This window comes from Eulemur rufifrons, chromosome 14, assembly GCF_041146395.1.
Source record: "Eulemur rufifrons isolate Redbay chromosome 14, OSU_ERuf_1, whole genome shotgun sequence".
In the NCBI taxonomy this organism is placed as follows: domain Eukaryota; kingdom Metazoa; phylum Chordata; class Mammalia; order Primates; family Lemuridae; genus Eulemur; species Eulemur rufifrons.
Genome location: NC_090996.1, coordinates 27,476,512 through 27,503,526, shown reverse-complemented (window position 1 = coordinate 27,503,526; position 27,015 = coordinate 27,476,512). Strand labels below are relative to the sequence as shown.

The 27,015-nt window shown below is 43.6% G+C and overlaps 1 protein-coding gene across 4 annotated transcripts in view; it reads right to left on the bottom strand.

Moving 5' to 3' along the window:
* CPPED1 (calcineurin like phosphoesterase domain containing 1) overlaps positions 1–10,188 on the bottom strand; it is a 96,768-nt gene extending 86,580 nt beyond the window's left edge. For 2 of the 4 annotated variants that reach the window (XM_069486111.1, XM_069486107.1), the window contains exon 1: positions 10,028–10,188. In XM_069486111.1, coding sequence (XP_069342212.1) covers positions 10,028–10,097 — 70 coding nt within the window. In that variant the 5' untranslated portion in view covers positions 10,098–10,188. Of the gene's footprint in view, positions 1–746; positions 881–9,771; positions 9,851–10,027 lie in introns of those variants that run through there. The other 2 variants (XM_069486108.1, XM_069486110.1) reach the window with 2 other exon arrangements.
* Positions 10,189–27,015: the final 16,827 nt, after the last annotated feature.

The window sequence follows — 27,015 nt, the reverse complement described above, 5'->3', positions numbered from 1 at the left end:
ATGCTCCTTGGAGCATTTCCTCTGGACATGATCTTTGAGCATCACGTTCGCAGTCAAACAGTTTCTGATCTTGGAGCACTTCGGATTCTGGATTTTTGGATCAGGGATGCTCAACCTGTACCAAAGTGAATTTACCCAATTTTTCTTTTCTTGGCCTAAATGCATCCAAAAGGTAGTTTCTGAGATACACAAAAGCTCCTGAGTCATGGCTTGGCTGCCACACTTGGCACCCTGCCAAAATCTTGATTTGCAACTCTTCAGAGAAGTAAGAAAGCAGATGGGCCGGGACTTCTTCGCCAGGCAGCTTTCAGCATCACTGGCTTTGGCCGATACTGTTTTGGACCACAGCTGAAGGGGGGAAAAGATACTTCCAGAACCTCCCTCACTCTTCAAGAGCAGAACTCCATTTGGGGTTTGCCCGTTTGGGGTGGATGTTTGCTGTGACTTTCCCTGTTCCCCATGTTCCTTTGCCAAAAGAGGCGGCAGCTGCTGACCCAGGCAGCACTTCGGGGAGAGCTGGAAAAAGGCGCCTTCTCTGGACAGAGGCAGCCTTGTAGGCACAAGGCCACGCAAACAGAAGGCTCAGATGTGAAGACATGGTAACTCTGTCGTCAGAAAGATGCAGCTCCGTGAGCGGGCACCCGCCTGGTGAGCGAAACCTCCCCTAGCAGATGCCCTTGAGTGGCACACAAACTGCACAGCCACCTGGCGTGTCATGCAAGGAGTTCTACTGGTTTGTTCAATACCTTGGTTTCAGCTTTGTTTTGTCCAGAGATTCCATGGTGTGTGTGAGCAGTGGGTTGGGCGGAGACACGCAGGTGACCCAGGGGTAGTTGTATTCATTCATAGTCATCGTTTACTCAATATCAAATGGCCACTGACTGTCCACTACTGCCACTGTCCTAGGTCTGGAAGCTCTCCAGGAATTTATAGTCTAGAGGTAGAAAAAACAAAGTCATAAGAAGAAACGCACAATTATAAGTTGTGATTAAGAGTCATAAAGGAAAAGAAGGGGTGAAAGTGGATGGCAGGGACCTAATTTAGAACGGGATGATCAGCACAGGCTTCTTTTAAACCGCAACCTGAAGAATGAGAAGGTGTTGGGGAGAAAAAGAGATGGACAAGGCAAAGCTATGTCAAGGGGGGATGGCCCTCCTTTTCTTGTCTCAAAGATCCCTCTGAGTGCTGCTCTGGGGATGGACTGAAGGGGCAAGTGAGGATGCAGAGGCTGCTGGGACCGTCCAGGTGAGAGATGATGGTGGCCAGGGTCACAGTGGTGTGAGCTGGGAAGGACAGAGGTGGGCAAAGCCAAGGTGTGCACTGGAGGTTGAATGCCCAGGACTGGGGACGGTTTGGAAGTAGAGGGGAAGGGGAGAAGCGGAGGTCAGAGATGCCTCCCAGGCTTCTGGTTGAACAGGTAAGTTGGGGGAAAGCTGGGGGCTGGGAGCCAGGAGAGCAGACTCCTCTTCTGAATCTGCTCACTTAGTATTTTGGAGACCTACAATCACCACAGTGTCTCAATGCCATTGAGCAGACGAAGCCAACGCACACCAAAGTCAACATATACACATCATCACAGTTGCACCTTAGAGCAAATCTAGCCAGTAGTCTACCTTCATTTCAGAAACGCGGACCTGAGGTTTGTGCAATTTGGTTTTGCTCTTTTTCTTTTTCAAACAACATTACACAGGCAGTTTGAAGTTCTTTCCCTCCACAAATATTGTAATACACATCAGATTTGGTTCTAAGAACCAAGTGGCAGCAGCTCTAGAATTCTTGCGATCTCCAACGGCCCCAGCCTGTCCCTTCCTCACTGCAGGGTTTGGCAAAAGTCAAAAATCACACAGTGCGCAAGCATAAAAGTTGTCGGTTAGGCCTCTCCATGAAGACACTCTCTCAAGAGATCTCCACTAGAGCGACTGGAAGGCTTTACCAACATGCTCTGCACCCTCTATGAAAAGCACCTGAGGCCACACAGCACTCTCCACCCTTCCGCGCTCTGCTACCCCTCGAGGACTTTGCTCACCACATGCCCACTGAGAGCTATCCTCAAGTCTGTTTATGCTAGCACTTATTTTTAAATCAACTAATTTAATAAAATGTACAAACCAAAGAAATATGAATGTAAACAGAGTTGTTCCCAATAAAACTAAGATGAATGCTCTGGGAAGACTCAATTAAGATGAGCTGGTGAAAATAAAGCACTGTACATTTGAATCAGGTGTTGGGAGAGAAGTGTGAAATATTTGAAGAAAAAAAAACTAAACCTAGAATTCTTCACTCACGGTGCTTGCCAAGTGATTTTTTTTTCTTTTTATTTCCCATGGCTGAATGTTGATCCAAGTGATTTTTAACTGACTGCTCCGCTGGAAAAAACCCAAACTGGAAATGATTCGTTATGGGGGGTGTTGATGCAAAAAAGGTTATACAGCAGGCCCATCAGTAAACACATGCTCCAAGACAAGGCCTTGGCCCAACCTCAAAAGATTGGTAAATAAAAGTACATTTATGGTTTACAGTAAAATAAAATGTTAAAAGAATGTGTAATTTTTTATGATTCCTTCCTATTTTGTTTTCCATTACTGACAAATTATAAGGCTTCCACTACAGTTAAAAAATAATAGAAATTTTCTAATATTAGACCCTCATACCACATTATACATAAAAGTTAATTCAAATATGCCTAGTCCTAAAGGTAAGAACTCAAACTAAAAAAAAAATCTTGAAAGAAAACATAACAGTAAATCTTTATGATTTTTAGTTAGGCAATGATTTCTTAAATATGACATCAAAATCACAGTGATAAAAGAAAAAGCTGGTCAGTTGGACTTCAAAAAAATTTCAAACTTTGGTGCCACAAATAATATCATCAAGAAAGTGAAAAGACAATTTACAGAATGGGAGAAGATATTTACAAACCATGTACACCTTGTTTTACTGCACTTTGCACACATTGTTCTTTTTACAAATTGAAGGCTCGTGGCAACCCTGGGTCAAGCAAGTTTATTAGCACCATTTTGCCAATAGTATATGCTCACCTTGTGTCTATGTGTCACATTCTAGTAATTCTTGCAATATTTCAAACGTGTTCATTATTATTGTATCTGTTATGGTGATCTACGATCTTTGATGCTACCACTATAATTGCTTTGGGGTGCCATGAACCGTGCCCATATAAGACGGTAAACTTAAATGATAAATGTTATGCATGTTCTGACTGCTCCACGGACCAGCCGTTCTCCCACCTCTCTCCCTCTCTTAGGGCCTCCCTATTCCCTGAGACACAACAATATTGAAATGAGGTCAATTAATAACCCTACAATGGCCTCTAAGTGTTCAAGTGAAAGGAAGAGTCGCATGTCCTTTACTTTAAATAGAAAGCTAGAAATCATTAAGCTTAGTAAGGAAGGCATGTTGAAAGCCAAAAGCTAGGGTTCTCGTGCCAAACAGTTAGCCAAGTTGTGAATGCAAAGGAAAAGTTATTAAAGGAAATGAAAAGTGCTACTCCAGCGAACATACCATGATAAGAAAGCAAAACAGCCTCATTGCTGACAGGGAGAAAGTTTGAGTGGTCTGCATAGAAGACTAAAACCAGCCACATTCCCTTAAGCTAAAACCTAATTGCAGACCAAGGCCCTAACTCTATTCAATTCTCTGAAGCCTGGGAGAGGTGAGGAAGCTGCAGAAGAAAAGTTTGAAGCTCTCAGAGGTTGGTTCATGAGGCTTAGAAGCCGTCTCCATAACATAAAACTAGAAACCATACACATTACTGGTGGGAATGCAAAATGGTGCAGCTGCTTTGGAAAATAGTTTGGTAGGCCCTCAAAATGTTAAACAGTTACTAAATGATCAAGCAATTCCTAGGTATCTACCCAAAAGAAAGGAAAATATATGTCCATACAAAGATTTGTTTGTGGCTGTTCATAGCAGCTTTATTCACAACAGACAAAAAGTGCCCAAATGGGTGAATGTCCATCAATGCCCAAAAAAAAATGCACAAATGTTCATCAATGGGTGGATGGATAAACAAAAGTCATTATCCATACAATGGAATACCATTTAGTAAAAAGGAACAAAGTACCGATTCATGCCAAAAAATGGATGAGCTGAGCCTCAAAAAAAATCTGCTAAGGCAAAGAAGCCAGTTACCAAAGACCACATATTACAGGATTCCATTTATATGAAACATCCGGAAAAGGCAAATCCATTAAGGTAAATAAGTAGTTGCTTGTGCTGGGAGAACATGAAGACTGAATGTGGGCATAACGCTTCTTTTTTGGGCAGGGCAAGATGCTCTAAAGTTAGACCATGACTGTACCACTCTATAAATTTCCTAAAAACCCTTTAATTGGACACAAAAATGAATGTTACGGTATATAAATTATACCTCAATAAAGTTATTCAAAAATAAAAAAGCAAAAAAGAAAAAGCCAAAGATAAATTTGTGTTTTAAAAACACTACAATGTGAACTTTTTGCATAATAATGAGTGCTGGTCACCTTACCTCTTGGCTGATGATTACAATGAAGAGGTGACAAATAATCCAAAGTCCTATTTAGTCACAGGAACCCTTCTCAAATGAGAGATAACTAGTTCGGCCTAAATGTACGTCACAATTAAAAACATTCATTTCACCTTCATCATCATCCTGCTAAAATTTTTTAAACCACGTTATTTTCAACACTGTTCACATTTGAATAAGCATTTCCAGGTGTACTAATTCTAGAAAAGCTCTTAGGTGAGACCCACAAGAGATGGAAAGAGTTATTTTTCACTGAGACTCTATTTATTCTCTGCCACATGCGGCTTCTAGAGAGGACCAAGAAATACTCAGGATTAGGGAGTACAGTCAGCTCCTAGGAAATAGCTGCAGAGGTTTAAAATGTTCGGGAAAATAATCTTTTTAAGAATACCACCCAAGGGCCCTATTCTCTGAGGGGGAAAAGATTCTGGTGGCAACGGGAACTGGAAAAACAGATTAGGACCTAAAAATAATTAAATATAAGCCATTTTAAAAACACATTTTATCTTGATTATGTCTCCCTTTCAGAGATTCTTCAAAACAAATGTAAACTTGTCCAATGACAGTTATTTACTAGGAGAAAGTAGTCCTAATTAGGATATGTGTCAAGGCAATATAATTATCAATTTGCCTAATTAGAAAGACTATCTGAACATGCCTTAGGAATGTGAGTCTCCTCAGGTGAGACGCGTACAATTCAGTTTTTACAAACATCTGTCGACGGAGCCTAGCAGATTATGTTAACAGGGAACAGATGACTGAAACCAAGCTTCACACCTAATAATACTGGAAGACGCTGATGGGAACACTGTCACTCATGTCAATCACCGGTGGGGGAAACTGTCTTAAAGTAAAGAGCTCTTTCGTGTAACTGACAGGCTTCACTTGAGAAACAAACTGTTTAAGCAGCTAATTATGGACGGGTTTTCAGTACAGAGCTGTGATTTTAGGCATAGCTGCTTCAGTTAAATGGACCCCTGTGACAGGCATTGTGTGTTTGGGCAAGAGAAGGAGAAAATCCAGTCCCCTCACTTTCTGAGTCCGCCCTTGGGGCAACTCTACTGGCTCGAGGCTGTTCCTTCCCACAGAGCCTAGACTGGCAGTAGGTACCTTAGGGCACCTGTCCAAGTGGCCAGTGATGCTAACAGAGAGTTAGGACCCAGGGGAAAGTCAATGAGCACAGTGGAACCCACAGAGGGCTGGGATGCAGCACTTAGTGCAGTGAACCCATGAGACTGGGGTCTCAGCGCAACACTCAGGGTGGGCCTCTAAAGGCCCTGTGCTAAATGACCCAGCCCAGGCCTCCTGGGACTGCCCGGTCCACAGAGGCGATCAAGTGCAGCCCTATGTCAAGATTTCCTGAATGCTAAGAAAAGTCCAGGGTCATTCTCTCTCTTCCTATCTCAGCAAGGCAGCTGTCCTGTTTACTGATCATCTCAGTCTCTCTCCATGAACCCCATTCCTGTCCAGGGCACACGCTCTCCAGTCCTCTGGTCCTACTGGTGGCCCTGTGGCAGCTCCAATGGTCTAGGAAGCTTCAACACCTCACCGCTCCTCAGAGCTCCCATAATCTCCATCAGAACCTCCCCGCCCCCACAGGCACCTTCAGCTACTGCACCTAACCCCTCGCTTCCCTGACATTTGCCCCAGGTACTATTTACGCTGGTTTGTGGGACTGCAGGGTCAACGTCCGGCTCTCCAGGTAGCTTCGTGCCAGAGGTGCAGCATCATACCTGGTTTTCACTCATCCAGCACCGAGCACAATGTCTGGGACGAGGCAAGCGCTCAGTACCTGTTATAAGTGGACAAGTAGCTGGGTGAACTATAGGTAGATGCAGGGACATATGCTCGATAGACTGGAGGACAGATGGACAGATGGTCAAAGAGTGCATTTGCTCCCAGGGCCAGCTACTCTCCTGAGCCCTCGATCCCCTCATTTCCCATTCTCCTTGGGCGTCGTTCTCCGACAGCTATCCTGCCTTCTGCAGTTTCAACCCCAGATCCATCTCAGACCAATCACATGACCCTGGGCAAACTGCTTACCCTTTCCAAGCTTGATTTTCTTCCACCGTAAAAAGAGGATGATCATAATACCTACCTCAACAGGATTATTGTAAAGATAACCTGAGATGACCTGTACAAACCACAGACCACAGTGCCTGGCACACCATAAACACTTGCTACAGGCTAGATGCGCTGGCTGCCTTACCACTATTGTTACTATTTCAAACCCTTCAGCTTGGGGCTCTCCTTTTCCAAAAAAGCTTTCCTTTAGCATTGTTCCTCCCATAAGCTGCTACTAACCTGTGTCTACCTTGCATCACCAAACAGCTCCCAACAGAACCCCACCCCTGCTGAGTTCACATCCTCACCCCCAGCCACTCCTCAAACACTGCGCACCAGGCTTTCCCCAACAACTCTACTGAAACTATTCCCTGAAAGTCCGCCATCAATCACCTGCCATCCTCTGCTCAGCTTCCATTCCCCTAAACCTCTGCAACATCTGACCCTGTGCACCACCCTGCCTGAGCCCTCCTTCCTGGATTTGGTGCCAAGGCCAGCTTTTGGTTTTATCTTCCAGAATTTCTGGTTGTTCCTGCACTGAGCCCTCCATGTGTCCTGGTCTCACCCCTAACGCCTGCAGTGTTCTAAGCTTACACACACACACACACACACACACACACACACGACCCGACATGCTACACTTTGCCCCTTAGCAATGCTATTGACTCCTACGGCAACACCATCTACGCCCCCTCTGCAATGGCACCCACAAGTTACCTCGGAATTCTTGATGGCACCTCAAATCCATCTCCTCAAACCTGACCCTATTCCTTACTCCCTGATTTTCAGTTAATAGCCCTACTGTCACTCAGGTCCAAACTTAAAATCCTGCTGTGGCCCTCAGAGACCATCAGTTGCCAGGAATTATTTTCTGTGCCTAGATTATGAGCCTCTGAGGGCATATAACGACCCCCCTCATGCAAGATACTGGAGAATGCAAGAGGAAATAATAAAAATTTTTCAAACTGGAAAAAAAAAAAAAAAAGGATACAGCAGAGTAACAGGGAACTCCCACACGTTGCTGGCAGGAGTATAAATCAGCGTAACCACTTTGGAAGGCAATTTGACCGTATCTAGTAAAGCTGGGGATGATTATACCCCACAACCCAGAACTTAGCTCCCGGGCATATGCCCTGGAGAAACTCTCACATGCCTCCACAGAGACGTGCACAATGTGTATAACAGCACTGTTAGCAACAGTGAAACACAGAAACTAAATGGCCACTGTATCAGTCAGGATCCTGGCAGGAAATAGCCGCATACTCAAAAATTAGGATAATTAAAGGAGGGTTTAAAAAAGGATTACTTGGAATGGGTTAGGTGTAGGGAAAATACAAGGGAGAGTTTAGTATTCCAAAGGTAGAAAAGCAGAGCTGTTGCCACTCCCACATCTCAAGGGAGGAAAAGAGGAAGTGGTTACTGAAATCTGGAAAGAGTGTCTGAGTAAAAGGCTGTCTACAGAGGAGTGACCTTGAAGGGAGGAATACAGCCAGCCAAGGCAACCCCACAGGAAGTAAACTGTGGGAATAAATGCACTGACTTTTGCTTCCCCCAACCTCTAATCTCTCAGGTCAGGGATCCCCACTGGCTGAACTCAAGGGGAAACCGGAAAGCAAGGAGCCCACTGATGTAGCCCGTAGAGGTCAACCCCCTGAGGCATGGTGGGGAAGGGAGAGAGATTTGGAAAGAAAGGGGAAGATACTCAACAGAATATAAAGTATATACTCATACAATGCAATATTGCCCAGCAGGAAAATGAGGGAAGTAGAGCTATTTACATCAATACAAATAAATCTCAAAAACTTCATGTTGAGTGAAAAAGGCAAGTTGCCTGAAATACAGTCATCCCTCAGTATCTGAGGGGGACTGGTTCCAGGACCCCCAGGGATGCCAGAATCTGTGGATGCTCAAGTCCCTTACACAAAATGGCACAGTGTTTGCATATAACTTACGCACATCCTCCCATATACTGTAAATCATCTCTAGAGTTACTTATAATACCTCATGCAATGTAAAGGCTATGTAAATAGTTGTTAGACTATATTTTTTAAATTTGTATTAATTTTTTATTGCTGTAATGTTATTTTTTATTCTTTTTTTTCCCCCAAAATATTTTCAATCCGCAGCTGTTTGGCACTGTGGATGCAGAACCAGCAAATACAGAAGACTGACTGTAGGTAGAGAAAGGCACCGTGGTAGACTGTGTTTTCCTAAATTCACCACAGCTGTATTTCTGGCCCCACAGGCTACTCCCCCACCAAGAGTTGCAAAGAAAGGCAACGAATACGGTTCTGGCATAGGACTACAGGAGAAACCTACTTAGACAGAGCAGCCAGGTAAAGTCTCTCGGGGAAAGTAAATGAACCTTAAAGTGAGGTGTGAAGGTTGAGAAGGAGCCAGGCTCACCAGCCCCACTATGTGAGCAAAGGCAGGTGCCAAACTTCTCATGAAAAAAAGGCCTTGGCCCTTTCTGATGCAGTTCAAATAAAAACCAGTGTGGCAGGAGAATTGAGCAAGCGAGAGACTGGCAAGCCTGAAGAAATGTGGACACAAGCCAGATTGCGCGGGGCACAGGGGATGATTTCCCTGGGGTGATAAAGCTGCTGAGTGCCTGGGAGGCAGTGTGACTCCAGACGGCAAAAGAGCTACAGAAGGGAACCAAGGAACCAGAAACAAACCTCCCTCTTGACTTACATAGCTCAAGGACTAACATTCGCTTAGCATCTAGCCGGGTCTCTGACACTAGGTTACAGAAATACTTTTGATCCGTTAACGCTTCCAACAACCTTATGAGGAAGGTATTTTCAAGCCCATTTTTACAGTGAGGCGGATTATCTAACTCGGAAATCCAAGCACTTAATTTACCACGACGCTAAGACTGACCTCCCTCTCTACCGTTCTGCTGGGCACTGTTCACATTTCGGTGAATGACTCACATTATAGTAAATAACTGTAATTATGGACTATAAAATGCATTACGGTGAACAACCTTGATAAAAATAACGGCCTCTAACATGCACCGAGCGCTTATCCAGCGCCACCCATAACCTCACTAGTACTCCCGTTTTACAGATGAGGAAGCTGAGGCCACGACTTGCTGAGAGAATGTAGCCAAAACAAAGGCTTGGAAACAGGGCTAACTGCGGAGCCCAAGCTATCATTACACTTTACTGCCTTCCTCTTACTTCTCTTCTCTCGGGGAAGTTAGGTCAAGGCCAGCGAGGCTCCTGGACCGGACCCCGCATTCGTACTCGAATCCGCCCCTCAACAGCTTCCCTGGGCGCACTAACTGCGGGCGGTGATGCAGCTATTGCGGTCCCCGTGCCGCGGTGCAGCCCCGGAGGGGGCCCGGCTGGAGGCGCGCGCACCTAGACCAAAGGTTCCCCCGGCAGAAGGTTCCGCAGCCCCGAATCCCCTCCCCGGGCGAAGCTCCGGCAGTACCTGCGGGAAACGCGTCCAGGGTCCTGCCCCGGGCTCTGTGGAAAACACCCCCCGCCTCTGCAACTGACATGGCGAGTGAGTGTCTGGCCTTGCCTGATCACAACGCGTGGGCGGGAGCAGCTCACTCCGCGCTGCCCAACCGTTTGGCCTACCCGGCTGCGGGAGGCGCCCTCTGCTCTGGGCGGGACGGGGCCGGCCGGGGCGGGGCTCGGCCACTCGGGGCGCCACTAGTGCTGCCTGGGCGGGGAGGAGGCGCGAGCGGCTGGCCCCTCTGGGATCGACCTGGGCGCCTGGCGCGGGGAGGCCTTGTGTCTGGGGCCCACGTGGGCAGTGGAGCCGAGGCTTTGGGGTCAGTCCGTTCCCCCAGGGAAGGGTTGTCAGATTTAACACGGGAAAATACAGGACCCCCAGTTAAACTGGAATTTCAGATTAAAAAATCCAGTGAGTGATTTAGTGTAAGTATATCCCGTGCAATATTTGGGAGATACTTACGCTAAAATTTTTTCCGTTATCTGATATTCTAATTTAACTGGGCGTCCTGAATTTTACCTGACAACTCTAGTACAAGGTCAAAAGGGCGGGGCCCAGTCTCAGAACAGTCCTCCCAGGGGTCTGCTGTGATCTCTGACACTTAACCTTGGGACAGCTCGCACTTCCCAGTCATCACTATTGTGAACTAAAATGAAATTTTAAGGCTCACCTCCCAGACATATCTTATCATGCCCCCTCCCTTCTTGGGGACATCCTTTGTAACCCATGAACAGGCCTAAGCGTATGCAAGACAAACACTACAGGTCCTCAATTTACACAACAAATATATGTCCTGGCGGCTTATCTCTGATAAACAGCAACTATGTTAAAACATTCCAAGCCTTTAGACAAAGCTTCATGTCTTTAGCCAATTACAAGCCAAAGAATCTTTAAACTCACCTATAACCTGTAAGCCCCCACTTCCAGATAGCCCACCTTTTCGGGCCAAACCAATATATGCCTCCCACGTATTGATTTATGACTTTATCTGGAGCCCCTGTCTCCCTGAAATGTATAAATGCAAACTGTAACCCAGCCACAGAGAGTCCACTTGCTCAAGGCCTCTTGGACGTGGCTCCGGGTCATGATCCTCAAATTTGGCTCAGAATAAATCTCGTTAAATTATTTTACAGAGTTTGGCTTTTTTTCCATTGACACTGTCATTCTATTATTATCTTCACTTGCTACAACCAGGCACTGTGCTAAGCACCTTGCCTGTGGCTCACTTAATCCGCACAACAGCCTAGGAGGGAGTGCTGTCATTAGCAACTTGTCAGGTGGGAAAACTGATGCTCAGAGAGATGAAGCGACTTGCACAAAGGTGACACACATTGAGATGGAGCAGGGGCCCTTCCGAGGGGCCTGCAGGGCCCCCCCCAAACATGCAAATAAAGGAAAATCTTGAGTTCCTTCAGGGGAAGTTCTGAGCACCTGGCTAGCCTTGAAAAGTGAAGGGGAAACTTGGTGAGAGCAACGGCGTCCAAGTGAGCCAGACAGGAGGTGTTTGGGTTCCCTGTGAAAACTAAACGCTGGCATCTTAACACATGTTCTTGAGCTGGTTTTTAGAAACCCCCACCAGAGAGAAAAATGTAGATAAGGGGAAACTGAGGAATTGAACTCTGACCACCATTCTTTGCTCTAAATTTCCCCCTTTCCATTAACTGAAGAATCGGTGAATTCACCAATTCCATCCCCCACCCCTACTTCAAGAATCTCCCCTTTTGGAGGCTAGGACCTCCTGAAATATACCCCTGCCTTTAAAAACCCGGGCTTGTAAGCCATCAGGAAGTTCAAGTTTTAAGCATTAGCTGCTCCTTCTCCTTGCATGGCAACTTGCAATAAAAATGCCTCTTTGTCCTGCTGCGACTCTCAGCTTCAGTATTTGGCTTGGCTGGGGCAGGCAAGTGGATCCCAGTTTGGTTCAATAACAGGATCTAGAAAAATAATAAAACTACAAGCCACCCAGAAGCGATTGCGCTGAACTACTAAACCAGCATTTGTCAAACTTGTTAAAATACAAATTCCAGGTTGGACCTATTGAATAAAATCTCTTTCTTAAAAAAAAGATCTTTTTAACAAGCACTCCAGGGGAGCTCTTATGATCTGCCAAATTTGGGAAGTTCTGTTCTAATTTAGCTGCCTACATCTGAAACACTATTTGAATGGCTAATGTGGCCAGAACTACTGTTCTGTAAACGTGGACAGGAGGCACACATGAAACATAGTGGTTATGACCATAAATGCTTATGGATTTTGAAGTCAAACTGCTTGGGTTCATCCTGGTTCTACCACTTACTAGTTGTATGATCTTGAAAATTACATAGTTTTTCCATGCCTCAGTTTCCCTATCTGTCAAATGGGAATAATAGTAGCATCTAAGTCATAGGGTTAAAGGAGTTCATGTGTCAAAGTGCTTAGAATAATAGTTCTATTAGCAAATGGTGAGTAGTCAATGCATATTAGCCATTGTTATTGTTATTAACCACTCTATTCCTATTCCCAGAATTTGGCCTGGCCCAGAGGAGGAGTCTCAGGAAATGTGAAGAAGGGAACGAGTGACAGAAATAAAAGTCTTAATGGTGGCCTCAAGGCCCTGCATGGTCCAGCCCCCTCCTACCTCTCACCCACTAACTTTGCAGCCAAACTGGCTCTCAGTTCATTAAACATACAAATCCACTTCCCCCTCTGCATGTGCTGGTCCTTCTGCTTAGAATGTCTCTGACCTGCTGAGCAAAAGTCCATGTGAACATCAAGGCCTGCGACACTTCCATGGAGAGGCTTTACCCTACACACGTGCACACACTCTCCCCATCTAAACCAGGTCTCCCTCAGTCTTTATCATAGCTTTCTATTCTTATCCCTCATTATACTTTGCACAGTTGCTAATTACATGTTTACAGGTGTAATTCTTTGATTAATTTTGTCTTTCCCAGCCCGACTATCAGGTCTGTGAGGGCAGTTCCCTTGACTGTCTCGCTCACCAAGCAGGCTGCTTGACGCATAGACACTCGAATGGCTGATGCATGAATAAACAAGATATGAATATCTCGATAAGGTAAACCTGTTAGGGACAGGTGCAGGTTGGCAGCACTAACCATAGGAAAAGAGGAGAGGGGCAAAAATGAGGAGGCCAAGGAGTATTTAGAACCAAACCCGCAACAGCAGGAACTTGAGGTTAGGGCCTTTTCCTGGCCAGGAGCATGCACAGAAACTGGGAGCTCATGTCCAGAAGTTACATTTTCCCTTTTAACATACATTAGCATAGTAAAAATCACACCCCCCAGTGCCATGACAGTTTACGATTGTCATGGCAACCCCTGGAAGTTACCCTATAAAGATAAAAGTACGCAGGACCCTTAGTTCTAAGAACCCTCCACCCTTTTCCCAGAGAACTAATGAATATTCCACTCACCATTTAGCACGTCATAAGGTGTAGACATAAAAGTAGAAGCCTGGTAAGACCCCAGCATCTTCTCCACTCTCAGAGATAAACCCGTTTTCCATCAGGAAATGCACTTTCGCTTTCTAGTCTATGCTGATGGGCCTGCAATAAAGGCTGCCCGTGTGGAAGTGCTAAGTGTCTGTCATCACTCTGTCGCACTGGCCCTGCTTGTGATTTTTCCATGCAAAAAGCCAAAGAACCAGGATGACATCCCTCAAAATATCAACCCTGGCAAAACCCGTTTTGAACCTGGGAAGCAGTTGGGGGTAGCTCTATTGGCAGATACTGAGCTACTTCAAAATTGTACCGGTATGTTGGTTAATAGCAATGGCTGCAACCAAACCACGTCACCACTGAGTGCCAGCAGCCTCTTAGCCTCATGCCTGCCTCACCTTGCCCCTCACCACTGCACAGGTCCACTCTCTCCTGGCGGTGCTCTTTCAGCTCATACACCCTCCTCCTTTTCACTCGTCTGCCTAGAGGCTTAGGTGAGAAGACAGGTGGCAAGAGAAGAGCATTTTCCTGGCAGCTGGCAGAGCTGTTCAGCCCACTTCCCGGCTGTGTGACCTTAAGTCAATTAATTTCTCTGAGCTTCAGCTACTGTGTCTGAAATGAGATAATCATAGCACCAACCTCCTATGGTTTTCCTGAGGATCAAATCAAGCACTAGGCAAAGCTTCTGCAACGTACTAATGCACTTGATACATTTTGCTGTGCTTGATATTGTTAGTACTGTTGTTATTATTGTTGGAATGCATTTGTTTCTAGTTAAAATTCTATCCCTTGTTCAAGATTCTATTCAGGTGTCACCTCTTATGTCAGTCAGGCATCATTTCATTGTAAATAGCCCCACATCATTTCAAATTAGCTTAATCAGGAAGAGGAGTCCGTTGGCATATATAAATTAAAACTTTATATCAGCTGCTGGTGAGGTTTGATCCAGCTGCCCAAATGATGTTATAAGAATCCAACTTCTCTCCGTTTGTCCCCTGTGCCTTATGTGTAAGCTCCAGGCTCCCCCCTTCACAGGAGTGGAATGGCTACATCAGTTCTGGACCACATTCTTGGGAGACACCACCCCAGGGGGTGAGGAAGGAAGTACCTTTTTTCTCAGAAGCCCCAGCAAACATCCCCTTGCATTACGGCAATGCCAGTTCAGATTCATGCTCCTCTCTGAACCGAGGTCAGAAGGGTAGATGGCATATTTAGATTGGCTTAAGCCATAAGGCTTACCCCTACAGAAGGGGCGGTATCAATCTCACCCAAGTTATATGCCTAAGAATGGGGAGCATAGTTCTCTTAAAATGAGATCTGGATACCATTGCCCTGAGAAAGGGGGAATGACCAATTTTTAAAGAGAGCCAATAGATAATCTGTTCTATTCCCCGTGCAGGAATGAGCATGGGCGTGGGGTGACATATTCAGCCAGTCAGTGACTACCGTGACCCTCCCTTTTTTAAAACTGCCCTTTTTCTTCCATCCTAACCCTTGTAACAGCTATACTTGTAAAAAGCCCTAATCCAAATGTGCTGTTATTTAGAGAGCCAGGTATATTATTAAGAACATCAGTTGCTGTACTGGACTGTATTACAGCCTCACTCCATGAAGTAGGCAGAACAATTTGTCCTAACGCTCCAAAGCCCTAGGCTGCTGAGCTTTTATAGTTCTCCTGTCTACTTTTTATAGATCTCTGTCTCCTCTTTGCAGCCTGTGAGCAGTCACTCTCCGCTGTTTCTGGCATCTGCCTCTAGCGAATCCTCATTGCCTACCTCCTTCCCTTGTTTCTCATCTGCCCAGGTTTGTGAATCCAGATGACAAAGGTTGCAGGGACTATGAGCCAGGTTGGCTTATGGATTTGAGCCAGCAGGCTTGGCAGAAGAGCCTGAGGCCTCACCTAGAGAAAAGTGCTTGGGCTTTGCTTTAACAGGTACAGTCGTTCCTGGTTAGACCATGTGATGGCAAATTTTATGTGTCAGCTTGGCTGGGGCATGATGCCCATATATTTGGCCGAACATTATTCTGGATATGTCCGTGAGGGTGTTTTTTCTTAATGAGATTTACATTTAAATTTGAACTTTGAGTAAAGCAGATGACCCGCTGTAATATGGGTGGGCCTCATCCAAGCAGTTGAAGGTCTGAATGCACAAAGGACTGACCTTCCCCAAGCAGGAAACAATTCACTCGGCAGATGGCCTTTGCGTTTGAACTGCAGCATCTGCTCTTCCTGGGTCTCCAGCCTGCTGACTCATCCTGCAGACTTTGGACTTGCCAGCGTCCATAATCTTATGAGCCAATTCCTTAAAATAAAACTCTTTCTAAATACAGTCAAGTGTCACTTAACGATGGGGATACATTCTGAGAAATGCGTCATTAGGCGATTTCGTCACTGTGTACTTTCACAAGCCTAGGTGGTGTAGCCTGCTACACACCTAGGCTGTATGGTATGGCCTCTTGGTCCTGGGCTACAAACCTGTACAGCATGTTACTGTACTGAATGCTGTAGGCAACTGTAACACAACGGTAAGTGTGTGTCTAAACACATCCAAACATGGAAAGGGTACGATATAAATCTAGTAGTATTATCTCATGGGACCACCATTGTACATATGGTCCAACGACCAAAATGTCTTCATGCAGCACATGACTGTATATACACGTCCTATCGATTCTGTGTCTCCGGAGCTCCCTGACTGATACAGTTAGAGGTCTTTGGAAGGGTTGGAGTCTCAGAGTTGGGCTTGGAGTTCAAGTTGGCAGCATCATTCTGGAATGAAGGATCATATCCCGATACAGCACGTTGGAGACACATGGAAACGTGCAAGTGCAGCGCAATTACTAAGAAATGTGGCACCAGACGCTGGTCACCTTCACCCAGCCCAGACCTGCATCTGTGCAGGTGGGACTCAGAGCTGCACCTGGGCATGAGACAGGGTCAGGGATAAAGGGAAGTCCAGGAAAGCCTTCGGGATGTCAGTTTTACATATTCAATCTTTTTTTTTCAAGCTGGAAAACAAATGGTTTTGTTTTTAGACCAGGTCAAAATGCCATGAATACTCTGAAGACCAAAAAAACCCCAGTGCTTAATAAAAAAAAAAAAATTATTGGCTTATTGTCACAGGCTTGGCATTAACAAGACTTTTGTAACGTTTTTTCCTCTTTGCAAGATGTTAGAGAAATTTCTGGAATGTTCCAAGCTGTACCTGTGTTCTCCACCAAAAAATGAATTAATGTCATTGAGACCTTTTAGACATCCCTACAACTATCTTAGGTGACCTGTATAGCTTACACATTTTTTTGTTATTGGAAATAAACTAAAACTGTTGCGTATATTATCATATATAATTATTTTTTATGAGGGCCTACCAGGGCATTTCATGCCATTCTCTCCTTTTATCCCCCAAACAAAATGAAGTGTCACCACATTTTAAAGATGAGATCAGGGAGGCTAGGTGATTTACCTGGAGTCATCCCACCATTTACCAAAATGACAAAGCTGGAATGCCTCTTTCTACCTGCATTCTGCCCCTGGTGGTCAATTTCCATGTCCATTTAGTACTCTGTAGAGCTATGCCTACCATTTGGCTTTCAGAGTTTCTTAAGTCTCAGCTTTGAAAACTTGTGCCCATTGGACATCATTGTTTAGAAAGTGCTATGGTTTGAATGTCGCCTCCAAAACTCCTGCTAAAACTTAATTCCCAATGTGGCAGTATTGAGAGGAGGGGCCTTTAAGAGGTGATCGGATCATGAAGGCTCTCCCCTCTTGAATGGATTAACGGGTTAATGGATGAATGGGTGATGATGGAGTAGAACTGGTGGCTTTATAAGAAGAGGAAGAGAGACCTGAGCTAGCACGTTAGTACACTCATGCAATACCCCGTGCCACCTTGGGCCACCACAGAGTCCCCACCGGCAAGAAGGCTCTCACCACGTGCAGCCCCTCAACCTTGGCAATCTCAGCCTCTGTAACAGTAAGAAATAAATTACATTTTCTTATAAATTACCCAGTTTTAGGTATTCTGTGATAAGCAACAGAAAATGGACTTAGAAACCAACCAGTGGTTGACTTAGAGGCTTGGCTGCTGAATCAGATGACCTGAAGTTAAGGTCATATCACGTGACTATTTATTCCACTTATTAGGTCTGTGATCTTAAGCAAGTCACTTACCTCTCAGAGACTCATCTTCCTCACCTGTAAAGTGGGGATTATCACGTTTAAGTTGGCAGGATTTGGTGACACAGAATAAAGTGTGTACTATAGCATATAATAACTGCTCAATAAATAGCTTATTATCATTGTGGTTGGTGTTATTTCAGAGAAGCCACTGATGATCTCCCAACAGGGCAGCACACTCGGGCTGCTTGGGCATGGAGGTACGCAGAAGCTCCTGACATTCAGAACTGGAATGGACAATTTGAGTTCAACAACATCTCTCATGAAACTGCACATGGGCAGAAGTCTTTTCATACACCCTGTTTCTTCAGACTGAGCCGTCCAATCTGGTAGCTTCTGGCCACACGTGGCTACTTAAGCTAAGCAAAATTAAATAAAATGAAGGTGACAGTTTCTGAGTCACACTGGGCACATTTCGAGCCCTCAATAGTCACATGTGTGGGTTACCAGAGTTAGAAGAAAAAAATATAGGACACTCAGTTAAATTTGAATTTCAGATAAAGTATGTTCCATCATACTTATATTAAAAAATCATTTTTGTTTTTCTGAAATACAAATTCAGTTGAGCATTCCTATTTTATCTGGAAGCCCTAGGCTAGTGTCTACCGTACTGGACAGCACACATAAGGATCATCCCTGTCAATGCAGAAATTTCTACCGGACAGCATGGATTCAGAACATCAGTGAGTAAGTTGTGGCCAATGAACCTGACCTGCCACTTCTGTTCTTCTGTCCAATGGCACATCACTGGCATGTAGAAAACAAACAGCCCAAAGAACCCTTAACTACTCTATCTAATATAGTTCTTGGCCTTTGAAGCAGATAATACTAATTATTCCAAGTATTTTTCACCCAGAAACTTGAATTTCATTTATCTACTTAAGCTTCTGTTCATCCATCTATTTTCTCTTCTATCTCCCCTGTGTTGCTTACCACCCCTTGTAAATTACCTTCTGTAGGAGGCTCTCATACTTCCCAATCTTCATTTTCTACACCTGAATAGTGAGCTCAGCCTCCTGAAGCATTTAAATATCTTGCAGTTATTCACTTTGTGTTGTGAAATGGCCTTTCCCCACCTTTCTCAACAAGAATAAGGATACTCCTTAAAGCTCCAGTCCTCTCAACTCAATTTTACATTGAGCATACAATTTAAGCTCTTTGCAGAGAGATTTAAGCTCCCCGGGGCTTATGTGGCCATTTGAATACACCAAGTGTCCAGAACAGGATCTGACACACAGGAAGCCCTTAATGAATACAGAGCCCTTAATAAATAGCCCTTAATCAAAGTTGAATTTGCTTCTCAATTAAACTTATGGTGTTTGCAGTCCTGAGGGCAGATTTCAAATTCCATGTAGTTTCTCCATATGCCTTGGTATTGGATCAGTTCACAATGAATAACAAAATGCTACATACTCAACCCCCCACCTCTTGAATTGTTTGTCATGTGTCCATGCAAAGTCTGATAACTGCAGTTGGTTCCTGGCCCTCTGAGGATGACATTGCTGTCTTTGGGGACTCAGGGCAAAATTGAAAGCCACTGGTTTTGTCAGCAAACGTGGTTGACACACCTAGCCCTTCCTGTTTGATTTTTCCATCTTCCCTCTGCTGGGCACTGTTTGATTGAAATCAAATCCTGGGTTTGCCAGCATCATAACAATGCTTTGTTTCCCACAAGAAGGAACAACTACACACAAGTCTGCAATTGTCAAGTCTTACTGGTTTTTATTTTCCCAAAACATTAGCCTAGTTTTTTTTATTGATCATTTAATATTCTGGAGAAATAAGGTCTGTACCCAGAGGCACTCCAACATAGCAATTCTGGATTTTTTTCTCCTGGGACTCTGCCCACATTAGTCTCGATTAGTGGTTCTCAACCCTGGCTGTGCATTAGAGTCACCTGGGGAGCTTTTCCAGCCTATCCGTCCTAAGACTTCACCCTGGAGTTGCTGATTGGGTAAGTTTTGGGTGAGAACACAGCATTGATCTTTAAATGCCCCAAGTGATTCTAATAGGAAGCTGGGGTGGAGAACTGCTTGTCCACACTCTTAAGAGATACGCCAACCATCTGAGTCAGGTGAACAGCAAGAGAACATTACAACTTATTGCTGCAGATGTGATGACACAAATGAAATAACATTTGCTGAGTCACTGGGCACTGGGCTATGTACCTATGAGTACAGGGTCCATTTAAGTTTCATCACAATCTTGGAATTTTGTGCCCTGTGTTGAATAGTTACCCCACCCCCACCCCCTGCAACATTCGTGTCTGCCCAGAACCTGTGATTTTATTTGGAAATAGGGTCTTTGCAGATGTAATCACGTTAATACGAGGTCATGCTGGATTAGGGTGAGCCCTAAATCCAATGACTGGTGTCTTATAAGAAGAGGACACACAGAAAAGGAGGCCATGTGAAAACACACACAGAGATTGGAGAGTGTGGCTTGGATGCATCTAGAGGCCAAAGAATGGCAAAGATTAACCCAGGGAGAAACAAGGAAAGATTCTTGCCTGGAGCCTTCAGAGGAAGCATGGCACTGCCAACACCTTGATTGCAGACTTCTAGCCTCCAGATTTGAGAGAGACTCTATCTCTGCTGTTTTAAGTCACCTAATTTGTGCTACTTTGTTACGGCAGCGCTGGGAAACAAATACAGGTTTGCATTATTGCCATTTGACAGATGAGAAATCTGAGGCTGTAGGAAGGATGCAAACAAGTTAGACGTGAGCCCCGTCAGTGGCATTTACACCAGCGCTGTGGGAGAGTGTGGACTGAGAGCTTGGAGACACACGGACCCGGCTAACGTCTCAGCCCCACCAGTAGCCATATGACCTCAGACAAGTCCTCTGGTCTTTGACAATGTTTACATCTTCAAAATAGAATGCTTCGTAGAATTTTGGGGAGAATTAAATAAGAAACTGCAGGAAAAACCCCTTGACTTGCATGTGGTTAGCTCTCAGAAACAGTACCTGTTATTATTATCCGTAGTAAAAATAGTTGAGACTGGCCAGGATGCTTTCAAAAGGAGGAGTCAGAATTTACTTCTAATTTTGTGCTAAAGCATCATCGCCTTAAGGTGGCCTGATTGTTACTAGTTTTAATATCTTTGGTCAACAAAGTCAGCCGGAGGAAAGGGAGGAGGGTCTTGAGCGCCCCCTGGAGCCGGGCGTGGGTAACAGTGGGAGGAGGAAAGCAACAGGTCTCTGGGAAGAACCGGATGTGAGCGTGTTAAGGGGCCAGCTTGGGAAGAGCCTTGAATGCTCCGCTGAGGAGTTGTTTTAAGACAGGCAGACAAACCATGGCTCCGGTTGGAAGAAACTGACCCCGAGGAGAGCAACTGAAACCTGAACTGACCAGGTGTAAGGTCCTGGCAGTCAGAATGGAGAAGAAAACATGAAGGGGAGAGATGCTATGAGGAGGAGGGTCTGGGGACAGAATGAATGTGGGATTCTGAGATAGAAACAAAGGCTTGGGTTTCTAGCCTGAGAAAAGTGGAGAAAAAAATGCTTCTGAGGCTCAGAAAGTTTAAATTATTTTCCCAAAGTCATATAGAATAAGGATTTTCCCATCAATTATTAGAAATCTGGAACTAGTCAAACAAGTCACTCGTTTTCAAGCAAGGGGTCCTTCAAGGGGTCCTCAGGGACAGGCCAAACCATCAAGGGGTTGGAGGATGAAGGAAAGCAAGGAAGTGATTGGTGGACATTGTACATGAAGGATAACTGAGCTGAAAAAGACAACTGATCATAAATTTGATTTTCTGTTTGAAACTTGGGTAATTTCTGAGGACTCCAGCCTTTTCTTCCCTTTTTGATTGACAGTTGATGACATTATCCCATCTCAGAAGATCTCTGTGTCATCTGAGCATATGTGTGACTTGTTTTGTGCCACTGATTTTTCTCTTCTTTCTAACATGGTCGTGTCAGTCAGGGTCTAACCAGGAAACAATGCTGTCCAGGTGCTTTCAACAGAGGGGATTTAATGCAGGGTATTGACTACCTGCAATTAAGGGGAGGTAGGAGGGGAGGGGAGAGCTGAGAGGCCAAATAGGGATCAGTAAGACAACCAGAAATTGGCAACAGCAGAAAACCATTATCACCCATAGGCTGGGGGCAGAGGGAGGAGGTGGTGTTCACCTGGGGGAGCCTGGTAGAAGTGACTCTCAGGGTGGGTCTCTCTAGTTGGGAGCTAGAGCCACAGAGAAGACATAGTCCCTGCTAGAGACACTGCTTAAGGCATAGAGGAAGGGGGAGAAATACCTCCTTCCTGTTTCCCAATCTCCCGTGGGTGCCACCATTGGCAGAACTCAGCCAGCAGATGTGGGAGCCTGGAATCCCAGTCCACCGGGACCATGCACCTGTGACACAGAGCAGATCAGGGTTACTCAAGGTCTGGTGTTTAGGGCATGTTTTAAATAGAGTCAATTTTAAACTCATTAGTTTCTTAGGGAAATTCAGAATAATTGCAGTTCACTAAGAGAAGCTTGTCTATTGCGTCTAGGAACTGTGTGAGAAGTCATGGTTGGGGATTGACAAAGGAAAAATTAATAGCAATTACAGGGAGATATTTGAGGAGATTGATCTATTGACACTCATAGACATAATTATAATAACTTATCATTTAATGGGACTCACTGTGTGCCCCATGGGTTATATACGTTATCTTCATTTATTGTGCACATTTTGTATGAGTAAGAAACAGACCCAGAAAAGGACTTGACAAGGCCACCCAGAGGTGGCAATGTGTAGCCCTGTGTCTCTGAATACATAGAGTTCTCTTTTTCTGGTTTTTTTTTTTTTTTTTGAGACAGAGTCTCACTCTGTCGCCCGGGCTAAAGTGTAGAGTGCAGTGGCATTATCATAGCTCACAGCAACCTCAAACTCCTGGGCTCCATTGATCCTCTTGCCTCAGCCTCCTGAGTAGTTGGGACTACAGGAGCACACCACCACATTCAGCAAGACCCGTTTCTTAAAAACAGAAACAAACCAACAACAAAAAATCAAGTCACCAGGCCAACCCACACTCAAGGGAGAGGATTACACAAGAGCACAAAGACCAGGAGGTAGAATCACTGGGGGCCATATAGAGTCCACCTGCCACAGCAATTAAAGAGCAAAACTAGAGTGTGAAGCCAGTCCTGCCAAGCTCCGAAGCTCCCCATGGTTAACCATTATGCTCTGCTGCCTCCTGTACAAATTAACCTGATTGGTTCTTGGAAAGATTAATCTGTTTATTCTAATACGGACTCCGGTGTTTTTCTGAATGTGTTATCCTTTTCAATCTAATCTCCCAAGTGGGAAGCTGAAAGATCCATCTAGAGTGAGTGAATTTACTAGTTCTATAGATTTTATTTAGAGGTAACTTTAGAAAGTGAGACGAATGACCATAAGACTTCCAATCCTGACCCCCAGCTATTAGACAAGCCTTCCCATATGACTTTTAGCACATCTGCCCAATTTGCATAAGTATAAATACAAATTGGGCAGATGATTAGATTCACGGAAGATAAGTGAGCTTCCCTGGGAGAGAGAATTTATATTATTCACCCAACCATTTTTCCCTCCCCTTTTGTGTCTTGAATCTGTAACTGAATCCAGAATTAAAATGACTAGCCTTAACGAGCAGCTTCAGACTCAGCCATACATCTGCCTGTAATTTGGTTCGCAGGAGAACAGGAGGACTGGTTCATGGGGCATCTTTGTGGGCAGAGATAGATCTTCATTTATTGAATGTTCCTAGCAACAGAAGTTGTTTTCATTTTCGCCCCCAAATCTTCAAAGTAGAAACAGGCAAAAATGATGACAGGAAATCTAGAAAATTGTAGATGTGCTTTAGTTTCTTTAAAGTGACATTTGTGTTGTAAGTATATTTCATTGCATTTGCTAATATAAAGTCAAAATCTTTTTTTAAAATTTCAATGACAAACATGGATTAATGTGTTTCCCCCCACCACACAAAAACTAACATATGGAAGAGTAGGTAAATGCTATCATATCACACTGCTTAGGGATTGCTTTGGCATTTCGCTTGTATTTCCTTTGCATGAAAATTTTTCTTTGGCTGTTTTCATATTATTCAGCTCAGGGTACACTCAAAACTTAACCAGCTTGATTCCTTTTGGGAAATAACAGTAGCAATAATAAGAATAATAACAACTTTATTTAAAATTTTAATCAATCATTTATTACGTACTTATTCTATGTTACACATTTTCCATGCATTATTTCATTCTATTTTCACAATAATCCTGAAACATAGGTAATTATCTCAATTTTACAGGTAAGGAAAACGAAGCTTGTGGCTCAGAGAACTTAAGTAACTTGCCCAAGGCCACACAGCTAGTAATAAGTGGAGCAGGATTTGAAAGCGTGCTCTTTAGACTATGTGATGCTGCCTCCCCAGTGTTTGGGCATGCAATGAATGAATGACCAATAAGCTCAGTTACAGCAGACCTTTCAATCATATGAGTAAAGCATATTTGATTACTCTTTCCCACCCTCCCTTGGCAAAGAGTGCCTGATGCGAAGACCTCGAGCTTTGCAGGCACTTGTGTTGGTGGAGAGCATAGACTGTGAAATCAAACACGGCTCTCTTCTGATTCAGACTGGCAGCTTTTTGGCTGTGTGACCTTGGCCGAGTTTTATTGCTGAGCCTCAGTTTGCTCCTACACAGAGCCAGGAATAATGAGTGTGTCCACTTCTTACAGCTGATGTGAGGATTCTATGTGGGTATAAAGTGCTCAGCACAATGCCTGATATGATGGATAAATGTTTATTCCTTGGTGATTATCATAGTTATCATGTGGAGTTACATAGAGTTGGAGTTGAGTCCTGATTCTGTCACGTAGTAGCTCTGTGACTACCAGCAAGATACTTAACTCTCTGGGACTCAGTTTTCCTACCTGTAAAATGGGCATGATAATATTGGCCTTGTCATGAGGGACCCTTTAAAAGATTGTATGGAAGTGGCTCTCAAGTGTCATCCTGGAGACATTTGACAATGTTTGGGGACATTTTGGCTGTCATACTGAGGGGAGGTGGCGGTGGTGCTACTGGCATCTAGCAGGTAGAGGTCAGGGATGCTGCTAAACATCCAGTAGTGCAGAGGGCAGCCCCCTATAACTAAGAATTATAGCAATCGTTCCAAGGTTCAGAAACTCTGTTGAATGGCCTCTTCACAGAGCTAGTGCCCCCAAAATGCTATTATTATGTTATTGTTATTTTTTATGTCTTTTTGAGCTCCCTTTTCCCCCAATGCGTTATTTCTAAAAGCACTTTCAGCTTTAAAAATTCTCTATTCAACATAATGTAAAGCATAGCTCCAACTACCTGTGTGAGACAAGTAGAGTATGAACACCGTTTTTGAGTATTTTCATCAAGACAGTTGAAAACAATGATCTATTTTGGTGAAATAGAAAAAAAATTGTTTTATTTGTGGTTTTATAAAACTATTAACTTTAGAATCGATGAAAGTAGTCTTTATAAAAGCTAGTTTTTCCCCATTTTATATTATTAAAAGAACAACTCTGCAGAGGAACTGTTTGTGCTATAATCCTATCCCCATTTCCAGGGGTTTTATAAAACTCAAAAGGTTTCTGAGACAGGAAATGTTCAATTATCACTGATTTTTTCCTGAAAAGTTACAGTTATGGACATATTTGTCCACTTATATATATTTTTTTTTTTTTTTTTTTTGAGACAGAGTCTCGCTTTGTTGCCCGGGCTAGAGTGAGTGCCGTGGCATCAGTCTAGCTCACAGCAACCTCAGACTCCTGGACTTAAGCTATCCTACTGCCTCAGCCTCCCGAGTAGCTGGGTCTACAGGCATGTGCCACCATGCCCGGCTAATTTTTTGTATATATATATTTTAGTTGTCCATATAATTTCTTTCTATTTTAAGTAGAGATGGGGTCTCACTCTTGCTCAGGCTGGTCTCGAACTCCTGACCTGGAGCGATCCACCCACCTCGGCCTCCACTTATATTTTAAGAGTTAAATTTGACATATTAGGCCGCCTTTTCCCTAGAGATCAGCCTTTTTTTTTTTCCCAGTTTGTATTTTTTCTTTTTCTAGTAGTAACATTTAATCATTGTGGAAAACTTGCTAAATCTGAAGAAATATTGAGGAGCAGGAGGAGGCAATAAAGAAAACAGGCATAATCTCACCACTCAAATATACCCAAATAAAGTACTCTTAATATTTGGGCATATTTCTTCCTAGTATTCTTTCTCTAAGCATTTCTTTAGACAATTGAAATGATATTATATATACCTTTCTTATAACTTACCTTATCTAAGTTATATGTCTTACCTCTCCAACTTAACACCACAGCATAAAAATTTCTCCATGTTATAAAACACTTCCTGAACATTTTTATAAAGGTCAGAATATTTCATTAAATCAGTGTATACTTTTAAAACTTATAACCTCTTCTAAAACATTTTATCATTGAATAAATTAGTCGTAAAATGCCAAAAATAGAAAAATATAGAAAATATAAAACATTTTTATACAAAACATAAAATTAAACATTAACCTCTCATGCCTCCTCAAATTCTCTTTCTTCAGTTTTACCTATTTTTACCAATTCTATATGTATCTTCCTATATAGTGTTTGTGGGAGTCTAAGTGTCCCCTGCTCTCCACATCCAGGCACACAGTATGATTCCACCTGCTGGCTAGGTTATGTTTGGGTTGGACCACGTGACTGGTTCTGGCCAATGAGCTGTGAGTACATTATTTAAATACTGATGGAAGACTTTTTCCAGCTTCTGTTCCCTTTGCCATGACAACTGGCAATGCTCAAATTAGTGGCCACTCATCAGCCAAGTCCCAGAGAGAAAGTGACACTGAGCAGAGCTCCCAGGCAACTCGTGATGAACATGTAGATTAATAGCACGTACTGTTTTATTTAGAGGTTGTCTGTTACAGCAGCATAACCTAGCCTATCCTTGCTGATAGGATAGTATTAATATATTAGTATGCACACAGACACAAATTTGCTCTAGTTTATACATTCTTTTGTAAGCTTTTTTGTTGTTGTTAAGAAATAGATTTATTATTAAATAATACATTGATGTTTAATATATTAATATTTAATAAGTATATTAAATAATATATTTATTATTCAAAAGTTGTTCATTGAGCATCTACCATGTCGTGGCACTTTTCTAGATGTTGATGCTGTATCAGTAAATGAAACAGGAAAAAAGCCTACCCTCAATGGATATTATTTATATGAATAATCTTCTGTGTTTGTGTGTGTATGTATTAATACATATATATCTTATTATTTTTAACAGCTGTCTATTATTTAACAGCTGTCTATGGATGTACTGTAATTTATTTA